Source organism: Ranitomeya imitator, chromosome 1, assembly GCF_032444005.1.
Source record: "Ranitomeya imitator isolate aRanImi1 chromosome 1, aRanImi1.pri, whole genome shotgun sequence".
NCBI lineage: Eukaryota > Metazoa > Chordata > Amphibia > Anura > Dendrobatidae > Ranitomeya > Ranitomeya imitator.
This window is the reverse complement of record NC_091282.1, coordinates 769,667,536-769,686,310: the sequence shown is the minus strand read 5'-3', so window position 1 is coordinate 769,686,310 and position 18,775 is coordinate 769,667,536. Positions and strand designations below refer to the sequence as shown.

The window sequence follows — 18,775 nt, the reverse complement described above, 5'->3', positions numbered from 1 at the left end:
CAGTTACTTACCTGTTAGTGCTTAGGTACATTTTTTTTTTTTTTTTTTTTTAAGTCCCAGATATACCCTTTAAGGACAGACTGGAGAGGTGGAGAGTGTCAGCAGGGAGGCCACAGAGCAGGAGATGATGGCTGGGTGATAATGCCGAAGTGGTGACATGTTTCTATGATACTTCCCTCTAATTCTTCCTCTCCTGGTTACAAATATTGATTTATAATAATACTGACCGTGTGAACGAGGCCTCATACTTACCATTCAGCTCCTCAGCTTTTGCAGTGCTATTGGTCTCCATGGGGCGGCAGCAGTGAGCCAGTATCCACCAGGGATGTGTGGTTCCAGGAGGAAAGGGCACAGGCACCCCGGACACGTACTCCCATCATCAGGCACAGAGAACCACTCCCATCATCCCTATATACTCTCTATGTCCCACACACATTGTATCACTCTCACAATCCCTGACTCCAGGAGCTCACAATCTAATCTCCATATCTGCCAACGTTTATCACTCCCATCATCCTTTATAAGAGGAGCTCAAAATCTAATCGCCCCCATCAGCTGTGGCCCCTGGCTACAAGCAAGACAAGGACCACGGCCCTGAGACCTCTGAGGCTGAACGTGCTCTCGTGTAGACGCAGACGTCTGTAACGGCATCACAAACATTCTTGTAAATCAGTGTCAGAGGGACATTAGAAGTGCAGGATTCTGAAATGGGATGCCGGACTGTGAGATGCCAGACTGTGGGATGCCGGACTGTGAGATGCCAGACTGTGGGATGCCGGACTGTGAGATGCCAGATTACCGGATGCCGGACTGTGAGATGCCAGACTGTGGGATGCCGGACTGTGAGATGCCAGACTGTGGGATGCCGGACTGTTAGATGCCAGATTACCGGATGCCGGACTGTGAGATGCCAGATTACCGGATGCCGGACAGTGGGATGCCAAACTGCGAGATGCCAGATTATGGGATGCCAGACAGTGGGATGCCAAACTGTGAGATGCCAGATTACAGGATGCCGGACAGTGGGATGCCAAACTGTGAGATGCCAGATTACGGGATGCCGGACAGTGGGATGCCAAACTGTGAGATGCCAGATTACGGAATGCTGGACTGTGGGATGCCGAACTGTGAGATGCCAGATTATGGGATGCTGGACTATGGGATGCCAGACTGTGAGATGCCAGATTACAGAATGCCAGACTGTGGGATGCCAGATTATGGGATGCTGGACTGTCAGATGCCAGATTATGGGATGTTGGACTGTAAAATGCATATTATGGGATGCCGGATTATGAGATGCCGGACTGTGAGATGCCAGATTATGGGATGCCGAATTATGAGATGCCAGACTGTGAGATGCCAGATTACAGGATGCCAGACTGTGAGATGCCAGATTATAAAATGCCAGATTATGAGATACCAGATTAAAGGATGCCGGACTGTTAGATGCCAGATTATGGGATGCTGGACTGTGAGATGCCATATTATGAGATGCCAGATTATGAGATGCTGGATTATGAGATGCCAGACTGTTCAGATACCAGATTACGGGATGCCGGACTGTGGGATGCCAGACTGTGAGATGCCAGATTATGGGATGCCAGATTATAAAATTGCCAAATTATGAGATGCCAGATTATGGGATGCCGGACTGTGAGATGCCAGATTATGGGATGCGGGATTATGAGATGCCGGACTGTGAGATGCCAGATGATGTGATGTGGGATTATGAGATGCCAGATTATGGGATTCCAGATTATGGGATGCTGGACTGTGAGATGCCAGATTATGAGATGCTGGACTGTGAGATGCCAGATTATGGGAAGCCGGATTGCGAGATGCTAGATTATAGGATGCCAAACTGTGAGATGCCATATTATGGGATGCCGGACTGTGAGATGCCAGATAATGGGATGGCGGACTGTGAGATGCCAGACTATGGGATGCCGGACTATGAGATGCCAGATTATGGGATGCCGGACTGTGAGATGCCAGATCATAGGATGCCGGACTATGAGATGCCAGATTATGGGATGCCGTACTATGCGATCCCATATTATGGGATTCCGAACTGTTAGATGCCAGATTATGGGATGCCGGACTGTGCAATGCCATATTATGGGATGCCGGACTGTGAGATTCCAGACTATGGGATGCCAGATTATGGGATGACGGACTGTGCAATGTCAGATTATGGGATGCCGGACTGTGAGATGCCATATTATGGGATTTCAGACTGTGCAATGCTATATTATATAATGGGATGCCGGACTGTGAGATTCCAGACTATGGGATGCCGGACTGTGCAATGCAATATTATATTATGGGATGCCAGACTGTGAGATTCCAGACTATGGGATGCCAGATTATGGGATGACGGACTGTGCAATGTCAGATTATGGGATGCCGGACTGTGAGATGCCATATTATGGGATGCCGGACTGTGCAATGCCATATTATGGGATGCCGGACTGTGAGATTCCAGACTATGGGATGCCAGATTATGGGATGACGGACTGTGCAATGTCAGATTATGGGATGCCGGACTGTGAGATGCCATATTATGGGATGTCAGACTGTGCAATGCTATATTATATAATGGGATGCCGGACTGTGTGATGCCAGATTATGGGATGCCGGACTATGCTATGCAATATTATGGGATGCTGCCTGTGAGATGCCATATTATCGGATGCCGAACTATGAGATGCCATATTATGGGATGCCGGACTGTGGGATGCCAGACTGTGCGATGCCTGATTATGGGATGCCGGACTATACATTGCCAGATTATGGGATGCCGGACTGTGCAATGCCAGATTATGGGATGCTGGACTGTGCAATGTCAGATTATGGGATGCCGGACTATGGGATGTAGGACTGTTAGATGCTGGGCTATGAGATGCCAGATTATGGGATGCAGGACTATGCGATGCCATGTTGTGAGATTCCAGATTATGGGATGCCAGACTGTGAGATTCCAAACTACGGGATGCCAAACTGTGAGATTCCAGATTATGGGATGCCGGACTGTGAGCTCCCGGACTATGGGAAGCCGGACTAGGCGATGCCAGACTGTGAGATGCCAGATTATGGGATGCCGGACTGTGCAATGCCAGATAATGGATGCCGGGCTCTTCTCCCGGTGGCATGGTCTGACAGGGGGTCTCATTGCAGATTATTCGCACAGCGCGGCTCTCTGGGTGGGATTATTTGGGGCGGTCTCTGCGGCCGTCTCTCATCTCCACTGTTTATTTGTCTGTGTCGGGGCTGCGCTGATTTGGCTGCATGGCTGACTGGGTATTGTGCGGCCTGAATAAGAGCATTGTCTAGGGGGAGACACATGGAGAGCCCCTCACATCCTGCCCGCAGCCTCTCTTACCCACATGTGCGTCTGCCTGCGCTGGGCATTGCTCATTCTATTTCATGGTCCGTGTCCCTTTAACTTGCCGGGATTTGGATGTTTTGCCCCCAGTAGTGCGCCCCCGGGTACATTTACTTCACCTGTGGGAAGTTATACCATCCAGCTGCCATACCTTCACCCCAGAGGACCCCTTTAAGCAGCGTCAGTCCCTACTGACCGAATACCACAGGTGGCGTCACGAACAAACTTTATTCTTAAACTCCCTTTAAACACCTTTCCCTTTACTTGGGCGCCCAGGGCCACGGACTGGGTCGTAGCCACCATGACGTCCCCTTCAAGTACCGGACCCGGTACCAAATACCCCACTGCCTTGGCGGGCAACTCAGCTTGGCGTCACAAACAGGATGTACCCGAGGGTGAACTGCTGGGGGCGAAACATCCCATAACCTAACTTGACAGAGGCCGAACACTTATATCAACTCTATCTAAGATTCTCATCTTTGACAATGTAGCTATTGCTGTATCTAATCCTATTATTTGTGATTCATTCTTATGGTCTGTGTATCTAATCCCGTCATATGCGATACATCTCTTGACCTGCTGTCTCTAACCCTATTGTGAGAGATACAGTCTGCTGATTTGTGCATCTAAGCTTATCATGTGTGATGCCTCCTGCTGATCTGTGTATCTAATCTTATCCTGTGTGATGCCTCCTGCTGATCTGTGTATCTAATCTTATCCAGTGTGCTGCCTCCTGCTGATCTGCGTATCTAATCTTATCCTGTGTGATGCCTCCTGCTGATCTGTGTATCTAATCTTATCCTGTGTGATGCCTCCTGCTGATCTGTGTATCTAATCTTATCCTGTGTGATGCCTCCTGCTGATCTGTGTATCTAATCTTATCCTGTGTGATGCCTCCTGCTGATCTGTGTATCTAATCTTATCCTGTGTGATGCCTCCTGCTGATCTGTGTATCTAATCTTATCCTGTGTGATGCCTCCTGCTGATCTGTGTATCTAATCTTATCCTGTGTGATGCCTCCTGCTGATGTGTGTATCTAATCTTATCCTGTGTGATGCCTCCTGCTGATCTGTGTATCTAATCTTATCCTGTGTGATGCCTCCTGCTGATCTGCGTATCTAATCTTATCCTGTGTGATGCCTCCTGCTGATCTGTGTATCTAATCTTATCCTGTGTGATGCCTCCTGCTGATCTGTGTATCTAATCTTATCCTGTGTGATGCCTCCTGCTGATGTGTGTATCTAATCTTATCCAGTGTGCTGCCTGCTGCTGATCTGTGTATCTAATCTTATCCTGTGTGATGCCTCCTGCTGATGTGTGTATCTAATCTTATCCAGTGTGCTGCCTGCTGCTGATCTGTGTATCTAATCTTATCCAGTGTGATGCCTCCTGCTGATCTGTGTATCTAATCTTATCCTGTGTGATGCCTCCTGCTGATGTGTGTATCTAATCTTATCCAGTGTGCTGCCTGCTGCTGATCTGTGTATCTAATCTTATCCAGTGTGATGCCTCCTGCTGATCTGTGTATCTAATCTTATCCTGTGTGATGCCTCCTGCTGATCTGTGTATCTAATCTTATCCAGTGTGATGCCTCCTGCTGATCTGGGTATCTAATCTTATCCTGTGTGATGCCTCCTGCTGATCTGTGTATCTAATCTTATCCAGTGTGATGCCTCCTGCTGATCTGCGTATCTAATCTTATCCTGTGTGATGCCTCCTGCTGATCTGTGTATCTAATCTTATCCTGTGTGATGCCTCCTGCTGATCTGTGTATCTAACCTTATCCAGTGTGATGCCTCCTGCTGATCTGTGTATCTAATCTTATCCAGTGTGATGCCTGCTGCTGATCTGTGTATCTAATCTTATCCAGTGTGATGTCTGCTGCTGATCTGCGTATCTAATCTTATCCAGTGTGATGTCTCCTGCTGATCTGTGTATCTAATCTTATCCTGTGTGATGCCTGCTGCTGATCTGTGTATCTAATCTTATCCAGTGTGATGCCTGCTGCTGATCTGTGTATCTAATCTTATCCAGTGTGATGCCTGCTGCTGATCTGTGTATCTAATCTTATCCAGTGTGATGCCTGCTGCTGATCTGTGTATCTAATCTTATCCAGTGTGATGCCTCCTGCTGATCTGTGTATCTAATCTTATCCAGTGTGATGCCTCCTGCTGATCTGTGTATCTAATCTTACCCAGTGTGATGCCTGCTGCTGATCTGTATATCTAATCTTATCCAGTGTGATGCCTCCTGCTGATCTGTGTATCTAATCTTAACCAGTGTGCTGTCTCCTGCTGATCTGTGTATCTAATCTTATCCAGTGTGATGCCTCCTGCTGATCTGTGTATCTAATCTTATCCAGTGTGATGCCTGCTGCTGATCTGTGTATCTAATCTTATCCAGTGTGATGCCTCCTGCTGATCTGTGTATCTAATCTTAACCAGTGTGATGCCTCCTGCTGATCTGTGTATCTAATCTTATCCAGTGTGATGCGTCCTGCTGATCTGTGTATCTAATCTTATCCAGTGTGATGCCTCCTGCTGATCTGTGTATCTAATCTTATCCAGTGTGATGCCTCCTGCTGATCTGTGTATCTAATCTTATCCAGTGTGATGCCTCCTGCTGATCTGTGTATCTAATCTTATCCAGTGTGATGCCTGCTGCTGATCTGTGTATCTAATCTTATCCAGTGTGCTGCCTCCTGCTGATCTGTGTATCTAACCTTATCCAGTGTGATGCCTCCTGCTGATCTGCGTATCTAATCTTATCCTGTGTGATGCCTCCTGCTGATCTGTGTATCTAATCTTATCCTGTGTGATGCCTCCTGCTGATCTGTGTATCTAACCTTATCCAGTGTGATGCCTCCTGCTGATCTGTGTATCTAATCTTATCCAGTGTGATGCCTGCTGCTGATCTGTGTATCTAATCTTATCCAGTGTGATGTCTGCTGCTGATCTGCGTATCTAATCTTATCCAGTGTGATGCCTCCTGCTGATCTGTGTATCTAATCTTAACCAGTGTGATGCCTCCTGCTGATCTGTGTTTCTAATCTTATCCAGTGTGATGCCTCCTGCTGATCTGTGTATCTAATCTTATCCTGTGTGATGCCTCCTGCTGATCTGTGTATCTAATCTTATCCTGTGTGATGCCTGCTGCTGATCTGTGTATCTAATCTTATCCAGTGTGATGCCTGCTGCTGATCTGTGTATCTAATCTTATCCAGTGTGATGCCTGCTGCTGATCTGTGTATCTAATCTTATCCAGTGTGATGCCTGCTGCTGATCTGTGTATCTAATCTTATCCAGTGTGATGCCTCCTGCTGATCTGTGTATCTAATCTTATCCAGTGTGATGCCTCCTGCTGATCTGTGTATCTAATCTTATCCAGTGTGATGCCTGCTGCTGATCTGTGTATCTAATCTTATCCAGTGTGATGCCTCCTGCTGATCTGTGTATCTAATCTTAACCAGTGTGCTGTCTCCTTCTGATCTGTGTATCTAATCTTATCCAGTGTGATGCCTCCTGCTGATCTGTGTATCTAATCTTATCCAGTGTGATGCCTGCTGCTGATCTGTGTATCTAATCTTATCCAGTGTGATGCCTCCTGCTGATCTGTGTATCTAATCTTAACCAGTGTGATGCCTCCTGCTGATCTGTGTATCTAATCTTATCCAGTGTGATGCATCCTGCTGATCTGTGTATCTAATCTTATCCAGTGTGATGCCTCCTGCTGATCTGTGTATCTAATCTTATCCAGTGTGATGCCTCCTGCTGATCTGTGTATCTAATCTTATCCAGTGTGATGCCTCCTGCTGATCTGTGTATCTAATCTTATCCAGTGTGATGCCTGCTGCTGATCTGTGTATCTAATCTTATCCAGTGTGATGCCTCCTGCAGATCTGTGTATCTAATCTTAACCAGTGTGATGTCTCCTGCTGATCTGTGTATCTAATCTTATCCAGTGTGATGCCTGCTGCTGATCTGTGTATCTAATCTTATCCAGTGTGATGCCTCCTGCTGATCTGTATATCTAATCTTATCCAGTGTGATGCCTCCTGCTGATCTGTGTATCTAATCTTAACCAGTGTGATGCCTCCTGCTGATCTGTGTATCTAATCTTATCCAGTGTGATGCCTCCTGCTGATCTGTGTATCTAATCTTAACCAGTGTGATGCCTCCTGCTGATCTGTGTTTCTAATCTTATCCAGTGTGATGCCTCCTGCTGATCTGTGTATCTAATCTTAACCAGTGTGATGCCTCCTGCTGATCTGTGTATCTAATCTTAACCAGTGTGATGCCTCCTGCTGATCTGTGTTTCTAATCTTATCCAGTGTGATGCCTCCTGCTGATCTGTGTTTCTAATCTTATCCAGTGTGATGCCTCCTGCTGATCTGTGTATCTAATCTTAACCAGTGTGATGCCTCCTGCTGATCTGTGTTTCTAATCTTATCCAGTGTGATGCCTCCTGCTGATCTGTGTTTCTAATCTTATCCAGTGTGATGCCTCCTGCTGATCTGTGTTTCTAATCTTATCCAGTGTGATGCCTCCTGCTGATCTGTGTATCTAATATTAACCAGTGTGATGCCTCCTGCTGATCTGTGTTTCTAATCTTATCCAGTGTGATGCCTCCTGCTGATCTGTGTATCTAATCTTAACCAGTGTGATGCCTCCTGCTGATCTGTGTATCTAATCTTATCCAGTGTGCTGCCTCCTGCTGATCTGTGTATCTAATCTTATCCAGTGTGATGCCTCCTGCTGATCTGTGTATCTAATCTTAACCAGTGTGATGCCTCCTGCTGATCTGTGTATCTAATCTTAACCAGTGTGATGCCTCCTGCTGATCTGTGTTTCTAATCTTATCCAGTGTGATGCCTCGTGCTGATCTGTGTTTCTAATCTTATCCAGTGTGATGCCTCCTGCTGATCTGTGTATCTAATCTTATCCAGTGTGATGCCTCCTGCTGATCTGTGTATCTAATCTTAACCAGTGTGATGCCTCCTGCTGATCTGTGTATCTAATCTTATCCAGTGTGATGCCTCCTGCTGATCTGTGTATCTAATCTTATCCAGTGTGATGCCTCCTGCTGATCTGTGTATCTAATCTTAACCAGTGTGATGCCTCCTGCTGATCTGTGTATCTAATCTTAACCAGTGTGATGCCTCCTGCTGATCTGTGTTTCTAATCTTATCCAGTGTGATGCCTCCTGCTGATCAGTGTTTCTAATCTTATCCAGTGTGATGCCTCCTGCTGATCTGTGTATCTAATCTTATCCAGTGTGATGCCTCCTGCTGAGATGTGTATCTAATCTTATCCTGTGTGATGCCTCCTGCTGATCTGTGTATCTAATCTTATCCAGTGTGATGCCTCCTGCTGATCAGTGTTTCTAATCTTATCCAGTGTGATGCCTCCTGCTGATCTGTGTATCTAATCTTATCCAGTGTGATGCCTCCTGCTGATCTGTGTATCTAATCTTATCCTGTGTGATGCCTCCTGCTGATCTGTGTATCTAATCTTATCCTGTGTGATGCCTCCTGCTGATCTGTGTATCTAATCTTATCCAGTGTGATGCCTCCTGCTGATCTGTGTATCTAATCTTATCCAGTGTGATGCATCCTGCTGATCTGTGTATCTAATCTTATCCAGTGTGATGCCTCCTGCTGATCTGTGTATCTAATCTTATCCAGTGTGATGCCTCCTGCTGAGATGTGCATAGGCCTTTGGTGCGATACAGAGCACACAGCAGTACATCCCACTGCAGAACAGGTGCCGCGCACGCTCTGCGCTCCGTTTTTTGCGTGCGTTCATGCAGATGGAATTTCCTGGCTCATGTTTACTCTGATCCTCATCTTTCTTTTCCTGAAACTCGACCTCCGGGTTGTATAATTGCCTCAATTAGAAGCGATTCCTGAGCGGCCGGCGTTCCATAGCTGCGCGGCTGCCGGCACCGTCCCCCTCACTCCAGATATTCCCTGATCGCACGATCACTGCACGGCAACCGACTGATTAGAGCAAAGTGACTCTGGATCCACATGTGGATGATCGAATAAAGGCGACCCCTGCGGGGCTCTAAGGGTAGCAAAGTACCCGCATGGTGTGGAGCCCTGCAGCTGTGTGAGCAAAGAATGCAGGGGGTAAATGTGAGAGCAGCGCCATGATGGGTGAACTGCTCACCGTCTGTCTCAGAGAAGGAGCTGTAACTTAATAATGATTTCTGTCATCTGCAGGCGACTGGTGGAGACCAGAATCTCGGTGATTCCCACAGGAGCGTTCACCAATGTCCCCAACATCAGCAGGATGTAAGTATGGGGATCCGGGCCACCCAGTGATAAGCCCCCCAGTGCAGTGACCGCAGCCCCCACATCACCATCCACAAATGGCAGGGGTATATTATTACACGTGACCCCCTTATTATTACACATCACCCCCCATTATGATACATCACCCCCAATTATTACACATCACCCCCATTACATATCACCCCCCATTATCGCACGTCACTCCCATTACACATCACCCCCTATTATTACACATCGCCCACATTACACATCACCCCCCATTATTACGGGTGACCCCCCATTACATATCACCACCCCATTATTACACATCACTCTCCCATTATTATGCATGACCCCATTACACATCACCCCCCATTATTACACATTACCCCTTGTTACAGAACCCCCCAGCACCAAGAATGTTATGCAGTATATGTATGTATAATAGGTTCCATGTGAAATGCATCAGTCCACAGGCTGCGCCCCTGGACAAGATATTCTCTTTCTGACCTCCCCCCACCTTTGTAATTCCCACAGTAAATAGCGGCAGGCTCCGGCCCCCTGCGGCTATTGTAATGTATGTCTGGCGTGCTGTTTTCCTATTGGCCGGCCCTGTGTATCTGTGTTATATATTCTGTGTGCTGTAAATAAAGGGTGTTCTTAGACTGGAAATACATAGAGAAGCAGTCAGCTTTTATATGCTCTCATCAAGAAATTCCTGCCAGCGTCATTCATTCAGAAGGTAGCAAAAGCCAGAGTGGACCATCTGAAACACGGGGTGGTACTGAAAGAGGTACCCCAGCTTGGTAGACCCCGTTTCACTGGTGGCAGACAGCGGGATGTGATATCCCTTCTACAGGAGGAAAGGAATGAATGGAAGCCCGAGGGTTAATCGCCAGCAACAAAACAAAAGCGGATTTAACAGCAGCCATCATGGAACACGACAGTGCAGCGCCCCCCAATGTGAACGTGGAGGAGACTGAATTCCAGAGGGAGGTAAAGAACAGACTGGCGTTCTATGGCCCAAACCCTGTAGTAGAGATCATACGAGAGGTGATGGCTGATGTGCGTACTGATCTGAAGGAAGAAATGGCCGAGCGGACCAGGATAGAGCTAGCCAAGATGGAGATGGCAGAGCGGACCAAAGTGGAGCTGGCCAAGATGGAGATGGCAGAGCGGAGAGAGGAGAGTCAGCGAGCAAGGGGAGCTCTGGCCTCCGCACAGGTACCTTCAACCGTAAGCCATAAAAAGATCCAGTATAATGCCTTCCGACAGTTGGGGGAGTCAGAGGAAGACATTGATTGCTTTCTGCAGGACTTTGAGCAGCAGTGTGCCCTTCATCAAGTGAAGCCGGAGGAACGGGTTCAGATTCTGGCCAGCAAGCTGACAGGCCGGGCAGCGGACGCCTATCGTACGGTACCCGATGAGGACTGTATGGACTATGAGCAGATCAAAGAAGTGATCTTAGCCCGGTATGCGCTGACCCCAGAGGCATACCGCCAAAAGTTCCGCGGACTTATAAAACGAGTAACCGATACCCACGCTGAATGGGCCTGTAAATTACGGCGGTCACTGCTACAGTGGGTACAAGGGAGCCAAGCAACCACTAAGGAGGACGTCCTCCAGCTCTTCTTGCTAGAACGATTCTTTAATGGACTAAACCCCGAGACACAGGAATGGCTTCGGGACAGGCGTACAGTGACTCTTGAGGAAGCCGCTCGTCTGGCCGATGAACATCATGACGCCAGGAGGCCTCAGTTGTCCGGATCAAAGATGGTCACTAGGGATCCGCCTATGGACCTGGAGGGCCCCAAACCACCGAAGATTGTAGGGGGACCAGCTAGAAACCCGGCCTACCACAGTTCCCCTGGGGTGCGATGGCACACCTGCCGTCAGCTGGGCCACCTGCAAAGACAATGTCCCAACTGGACTCAGCATACCCAGTGGCCAAAGGCGGGAACAGCTACCTTCCGCCGGGCTGCTGTACACTGCTACCAAGGCGAAGCTGACCCGGCATTGGGGGCTACAACTAACCAAGGGGTGGAAGACATGGAGGAAGTGCTGCATGAAGTAGACCCCGTGCAGGCAGCCCGGGCAGATAATCGACAACAGCATCGACAGGTCGTGTGGGTTAATTGGAAGCGCATGCAGGGACTAAGAGATTCCGGAGCAACTTTGACCCTTGTGAAGCCTCATCTCGTCCGGGACCAAGAGAAGACAGACCGGACAGTGGCAGTCCGTGTAGCAGGGGGAGCCATACATCGACTGCCCACTGCCAGGATTCACCTGAACTGGGGAGTTGGGGATGGCCTTGTTGAGGTCGGCTTGATGGAGGATTTGCCTGCAGACGTTTTGCTGGGAAATGACTTGGGGCCCATGTTGTCTGCCTTCTCGGTTGCCCCTCTGGCTGAGACATATCCTGTGACCACCCGGAGACAAGCTCGAGCTGCGGAGGCGGAATCACACTCAGAGGAGGCCCAGGTAAGACATCCCAGCCTTACACGTATTCCCATAGCCAGACACATTTCTTGGGCCACCCCAGATGAATTTAAGAGGGAGTTACTTGAGGATCCTTCATTGGAGGGATATCGTGGGAAGGCACAGGAGGGGAGAGGGGTACTGGAAGGGGAACAGTTTATATGGAAGCAGGGACTCCTCTACCGGATCACAGAGCAGCACCACACAGGGACGAGCCCCACTATAAAACGACAGCTGGTAGTTCCCAAGAAGTATAGGCAGGAGTTACTGCGAATCTCTCTTGACATACCCTTGGCCGGGCACTTCGGCGTCAGTCGCACCAGGCATCGTCTGACACAAAACTTCTTTTGGCCGGGGGTAACCTATGATGTTCGTCAATACTGCCAGACCTGTGACAGTTGCCAGCGCATTGGCAAGAGGGGAGATCGATGCAAGGCCAAATTAGGCCCCCTCCCCATTGTGGAGGAACCATTTAGCCGAGTAGCGGTCGATCTGATAGGGCCGTTAGCCAAACCCAGTCCGTCAGGGAAAAGGTATATATTGACAGTGGTAGATTATGCCACACGGTATCCAGAGGCGGTTGCGTTACCTAACATACTGGCAGAGACGGTGGCGGCTGCCTTGCTCCAGGTTTTCTCACGGGTTGGATTTCCCCGGGAGATTATCTCAGACCAGGGTACCCAGTTTACAGCAGAGGTGACCAACCAACTGTGGAAGCTGTGCGGCGTAAAGTCCATTAGAAGCGCCCCATACCACCCGCAAACCAATGGGTTGTGTGAACGCTTTAACGGGACGTTAAAACAACTCATTGGGACTTTTACCAGGACCTACAGGGACTGGGAGAAATTCTTGCCTCACCTCCTGTTTGCTTATCAAGAGGTGCCCCAAGAATCCATGGGGTTCTCCCCATTCGAACTGGTATACGGGAGATGGGTAAGGGGACCCCTAGACTTAGTGCTAGAACACTGGGAAGGGGAGGGCACCATAGAAGGGGTACCTATTGTACCCTATGTGCTGGAATTCCGGGACCGCTTACAGGAGCTGACCCAGGCTGTACGTGGGAACATGCAGGTGGCCCAGCGGCGCCAGCGCGTATGGTACGATCGGAGGGCCAGAGAGTGCACCTTGGAAATAGGGCAGAAGGTCCTGGTGTTAGAGCCCACTAGGCAGAACAAGTTCCAAGCTGCATGGCAGGGGCCCTACCAGGTAGTGGGGAAAATAGCCGACACCACCTATAATGTCGCCGATTGTGATGACCCCAGGGTTATCCACATGTTCCACGTGAATATGCTGAAGCCCTATCGGGAGCGCCCTGAAGAGGTAGTGGCCATCTGTGCACCTGAAGCAGAGGATTTAGCCGGACTTCCCTTGCCTGATGTCTTAGGGGAGAGGACTCAGTCTAAAACATGGGACCAGGTACACTGGGGTGAAGACTTAGGTCCCCAGGAGAGACAGCAGGCAGAGGAGTTGTTGAGGCAGCGACAGAGGATGTTTTCGGGGAAACCCGGGTACACTCACCTGGCACAACACAAGGTTGAGACCCAGGATCAGACCCCCCTGCGACAACCCCCCTTCCGCGTCCCTGAGTCTGTGCGAGAAGGGATGCGACAAGAGATACAAGAGATGTTGCGTTTAGGGGTCATTGAAGAGTCAGATAGTCCCTGGGCATCCCCCGTAGTGTTAGTGCCCAAGAAGGATGGGACTACACGGTTTTGTGTAGACTATCGTAAGCTCAATGAGAAAACAGTGACGGATACGTATCCCATGCCGCGTGTGGATGACTTGTTAGACCGGCTGGCAGGGGCAAAGTATTTGACCACCATCGATCTATGCAAAGGCTACTGGCAGATTCCCCTTAGTCCTGATGCTATTCCCAAGTCGGCATTTGTCACCCCGTTTGGCTTATTCCAGTTTCGAGTTATGCCATTCGGGATGAAGACTGCCTTGGCGACCTTCCAGAGGCTGGCTGACCGGCTTCTGGATGGTCTCCAGGACTATGTGTGTGCCTACCTGGACGACATCGCCATCTACAGCGCGACATGGGAAGAGCATCTAAATCACCTAGAGACAGTATTAGACAGGATCCACAAGGCCGGAATCACCCTGAACCCAAACAAGTGTCACGTGGGCAAAGCAGAGGTTCAGTATTTAGGGCATAGGGTGGGAAGTGGGAAACAGAGACCAGAACCAGCCAAGATTGAGGCCATAGCCAAATGGCCCACCCCACGCACTAAAACCCAGGTCATGGCGTTTCTAGGGACAGCGGGGTATTACAGGAAATTCATTCCCAATTTCAGCAGCGTAGCCAAGCCCCTCACTGATCTGACCCGTAAGAACCAACCCCGCCAGGTAACCTGGACCCCAGAGTGTGAGGAAGCCTTCCGCCAGCTAAAGCAGGGGTCCCCAACTCCAGTCCTCAAGGCCCACCAACAGGTCATGTTTTCAGGATTTCCTTTGCATTGCACAGGTGATGCAATTATTACCTGGGCAAGACTAAGGAAATCCTGAAAACATGACATGTTGGTGGGCCTTGAGGACTGGAGTTGGGGACCCCTGAGCTAAAGGACGCCCTCACCAATACATCTGTATTGGCCGCACCCGATCCAACTAAAAGTTTCCTTGTCCACACAGACGCTTCTATGTTTGGATTGGGGTCAGTACTGAGCCAAGTCGGGCCGGACGGCCAGGAACACCTGCTAGCTTACCTGAGTCGGAAACTACTGCCCCGTGAAGTGAGCTATGTGGCCATCGAGAAGGAGTGCCTGGCAATAGTATGGGCACTCAAAAAATTACAACCATATTTGTATGGACGACAGTTTTCCCTCCTAACGGACCATAATCCTCTAGTCTGGCTTAATCGGGTCTCCGGAGACAACGCCAGATTACTGCGGTGGAGTTTAGCCCTACAACCTCTGGACTTCACCATCCACTACAGACCCGGCAAACAAAACGGTAATGCCGATGGACTAAGTCGACAAACGGAACTCGTACCAACCCCATAAACTTCGGTCATCCCCAAACCGATCCGTTAAGGATCAGACTGTGTATGCCGATCGCGTCGCTGAAAAGGGGAGCCGTGTTACAGAACCCCCCAGCACCAAGAATGTTATGCAGTATATGTATGTATAATAGGTTCCATGTGAAATGCATCAGTCCACAGGCTGCGCTACTGGACAAGATATTCTCTTTCTGACCTCCCCCCACCTTTGTAATTCCCACAGTAAATAGCGGCAGGCTCCGGCCCCCTGCGGCTATTGTAATGTATGTCTGGCGTGCTGTTTTCCTATTGGCCGGCCCTGTGTATCTGTGTTATATATTCTGTGTGCTGTAAATAAAGGGTGTTCTTAGACTGGAAATACGTGGAGAAGCAGGCAGCTTTTATATGCTCTCATGTAATCAAGAGATTCCTGCCAGCGTCATTCATTCAGAAGGTAGCAAAAGCCAGAGTGGACCATCTGAAACATGGGGTGGTACTGAAAGAGGTACCCCAGCTTGGTAGACCCTGTTACACCCCTCATTATTACATGTCACCCCCCATTATTACACATCAACCCCCATCACATATCACTGCCCCATTATTACACATCACTCCCATTACATTTCACCCCCCGTTATTACACATTGCCCCATTACACATCACCCCTACTATTAAGCGTGATCCCCCATTACATATCACCACTCCATTATTACACATCACTCCCATTATTACGCGTGACCCCCCATTATTACACATGACATAGAATCCTAGAGTATTAGAGTTGGGTCCTTGTGTCCAACCTCCTGCTCAATGCAGGTTTCACTAAACCATCTCAGACAGATGTCTGTCCAGCCTCTGTGTGAAGACTTCCATTGAAGGAGAGTTCACCACCTCTCATGGCCGCCTGTTCCACTCATTGATCACTGATTTTTTTCAAAGATTCTGGCTAGTGGTTCTGCAGTTTTCTCTGCTTACTCTTTCAGTACCCTAGGATGTAATTCATCTGGAACAGGAGATTTACATTCATGTAAATTAACTAAGTGTTCCCTCCCAATCTCTTGGTGTATGAATAGTGTGGATTCTTTTATTCCTTTGATGGCACCATGAAGATCATTTGATGTTACATTTGCTTTCTTAGAGAACAAAGATAAAAAATAAGAAATTACAGTAGTGTTCAAAATAATATCAGTATGTTCAAAAACATGAGTTAAGCACAAAACCTTTATACAAGTATTTCCAGCATTGGAAACGTTGCACGATGTTTTCTAATTCATTAAATGAAGAGAAATGTATATAATTTATAGCTACAGAAAAGTAACAAACAATGAACATTGGGCTGTTCTAATAAATAGCAGTGTCTACATTTGTCTTTACAAACTCACAATATGTATTTTTGGTGGATTTCTCATTCCTGTGAATCACTGACCTAATATTTAGTTGTTTCAGTATTTTAGATCTGCTTCACATCTATGTTGCACAGAGTCACCAACTTCTGTCCCATGTCACCTGCTATTCCAGCCCAGGATGCTTTCACTATAGTCTGCAATTTTTTGTTGGCTTTGCCTCAGAAATGGCATTTTTTCTGTCACCCCACAAGTGTTCTATCGGATTAAGGTCCGGGGATTGGGCCGGCCATTCCATAACCTCAATTTTGTTGGACTGGAACCCAGATTTTGCTCGTTTACTGGTGTGTTTAAGGTCATTGTCTTGTTGAAACACCAATTTCAAGGGCATATCCTCTTCAGCATAAAGGTACCTTCACACTGAGCAACTTTTGAACGAGAACGATAGCGATCCGTGACGTTGCAGCGTCCTGGATAGCGATGTCGTTGTGTTTGACACGCAGCAGCGATCAGGATCCTGCTGTGACATCACTGGTCGGAGCTAGAAGGCCAGAACTTTATTTCGTCGCTGGATCACCCGCTGTCATCGCTGGATCGGCGTGTGTGACGCCGATCCAGCGATGTGTTCACTTGTAACCAGGGTAAACATATGTTTCTCAATTTCTCTTTAGGCCAGTTGATGTGTTCTTTTGCAGATTGTATCTTCTTCAGTACGGTTTTTTTTTTTTTAAAACAGTGGAACTTTGTGGGGACTTGTTGCTAAGAGATTACCTTCACACAGGCGTCTTCTAACTGTCCCAGTCCTCACAGGTAACCTGAGCCTGTCTATGATCACCCTGGAGCCGATCATTGGCTGAGCCTTTGCCATTCTGGCTATTCTTCCATCCATTAGAATGGTCGTCTTCCATTTCCTTCCACGTCTCTCTGGTTTAGCTCTCCATTGTAAAGCATTGGAGATCATTTTAGCTGAATATATAGATCAGTGTCTGCACTTCTTTATAAGTTTTATCCTTTCCAATTAACTTTTTAACCAAAGTACGCTGTTCTTCGGCACAATGTCTTGAATGACCCATATTTCTTAGGCTGGGTTCACATTGCGTTAAAGCAGCCCGTTCAACACATGCTTTAAACGGGCTGCGTTAACGCAAATGCAGAAATGTGATCGCGCTAGCGCAGATAGAGCTAGCAGATGCTCTATCTGTGCTAGCGGTGACGGACCCGGAAACGCTGCAGCCCGCGTCCCACAGTCCGTCACTCAATGACGGCACATCGCTAGCGCACGCCCATTGTGGGCGTGCACTAGTGATGCATCCGACATAAGGCTTAATGGCGGCGTTAACGGACTGCGTTACACCGCGTTATGCCGCGGTGTAATGTAGTCCATCTAATAGACTGCCAAAACGTAATGTGAACCCAGCCTTAGGTTTTAAAGGAGAAATGCATGTACAATATGTCCTGGCTTTACCCTTAGATAAGGGCCACCTGATTCACACCTGGTTCCTCCCAGAATGATTGAACTCACTAATTGATCTCCTCACTGCTATTATTTTGAACATCCCCCTTTCAATTAATTATTCTAAAATGCAGACTCAGAAACCTGCAGATTATGAATGTGGAGTCTGGGGGTTATCTTACAATGTACTGCACAACTGGTAAATTGTGTGACACGTGGTAATAAAATTTATACCAAAAACAGTGGTTAATCTGGTTAGTAATATTGGACGGCTATTATTTTGAATACTACTGTAAAAATTAGTCTTTATCGTCATTTTTTACCACTTCACCCTTTTCATAAGGAAAAATCCTATAGCATCTTTGACTTTTCTTTTCCTTTAACATACCCCCCCAAATCTTTTTTTGTTGCTTTTGGTCTCCTTGCAAGCCTCACTTCATTACTGGCTTTAGCTCTTCTAATGCTTGCCCTGCATTCCCTGCAGACTGTATTATATTCTTCTTTAGATATGCCCCCTCTTTCCATTTAATATACATTTCTTTCTTCCAATTTATTAAGCCCTTTGTTTATCCATCCTGGTTATTTTTACATATCACTCCCCAATTATTACACATCTCCCATTATTACGCACAGTTGTATCTGAATGATTTACTACTTGCTAACTACTTGCTAAAAAAGGATTCACTGTGGGCAAAAAGTACTTTGAGCAAAATATAAAATATAAACTATAATTAATGGATTTATAAAAAAAAACACATATAAGGTATATTCTAACACTTTATTTTCTCTCGACCTGTAACCTGCCTTTCCAGTGAAGGTTGGCACCCTATTCCTGAGCAGCAGCACTTTATTCCTGCGCAGCGGC

General features: G+C 47.8%; 1 protein-coding gene across 1 annotated transcript in view; it reads left to right on the top strand.

Moving 5' to 3' along the window:
* TSHR (thyroid stimulating hormone receptor) overlaps positions 1-18,775 on the top strand; it is a 194,606-nt gene that overhangs the window by 71,203 nt on the left and 104,628 nt on the right. The window contains 1 exon segment of the mRNA XM_069735746.1: positions 9,609-9,680. Coding sequence (XP_069591847.1) covers positions 9,609-9,680 — 72 coding nt within the window.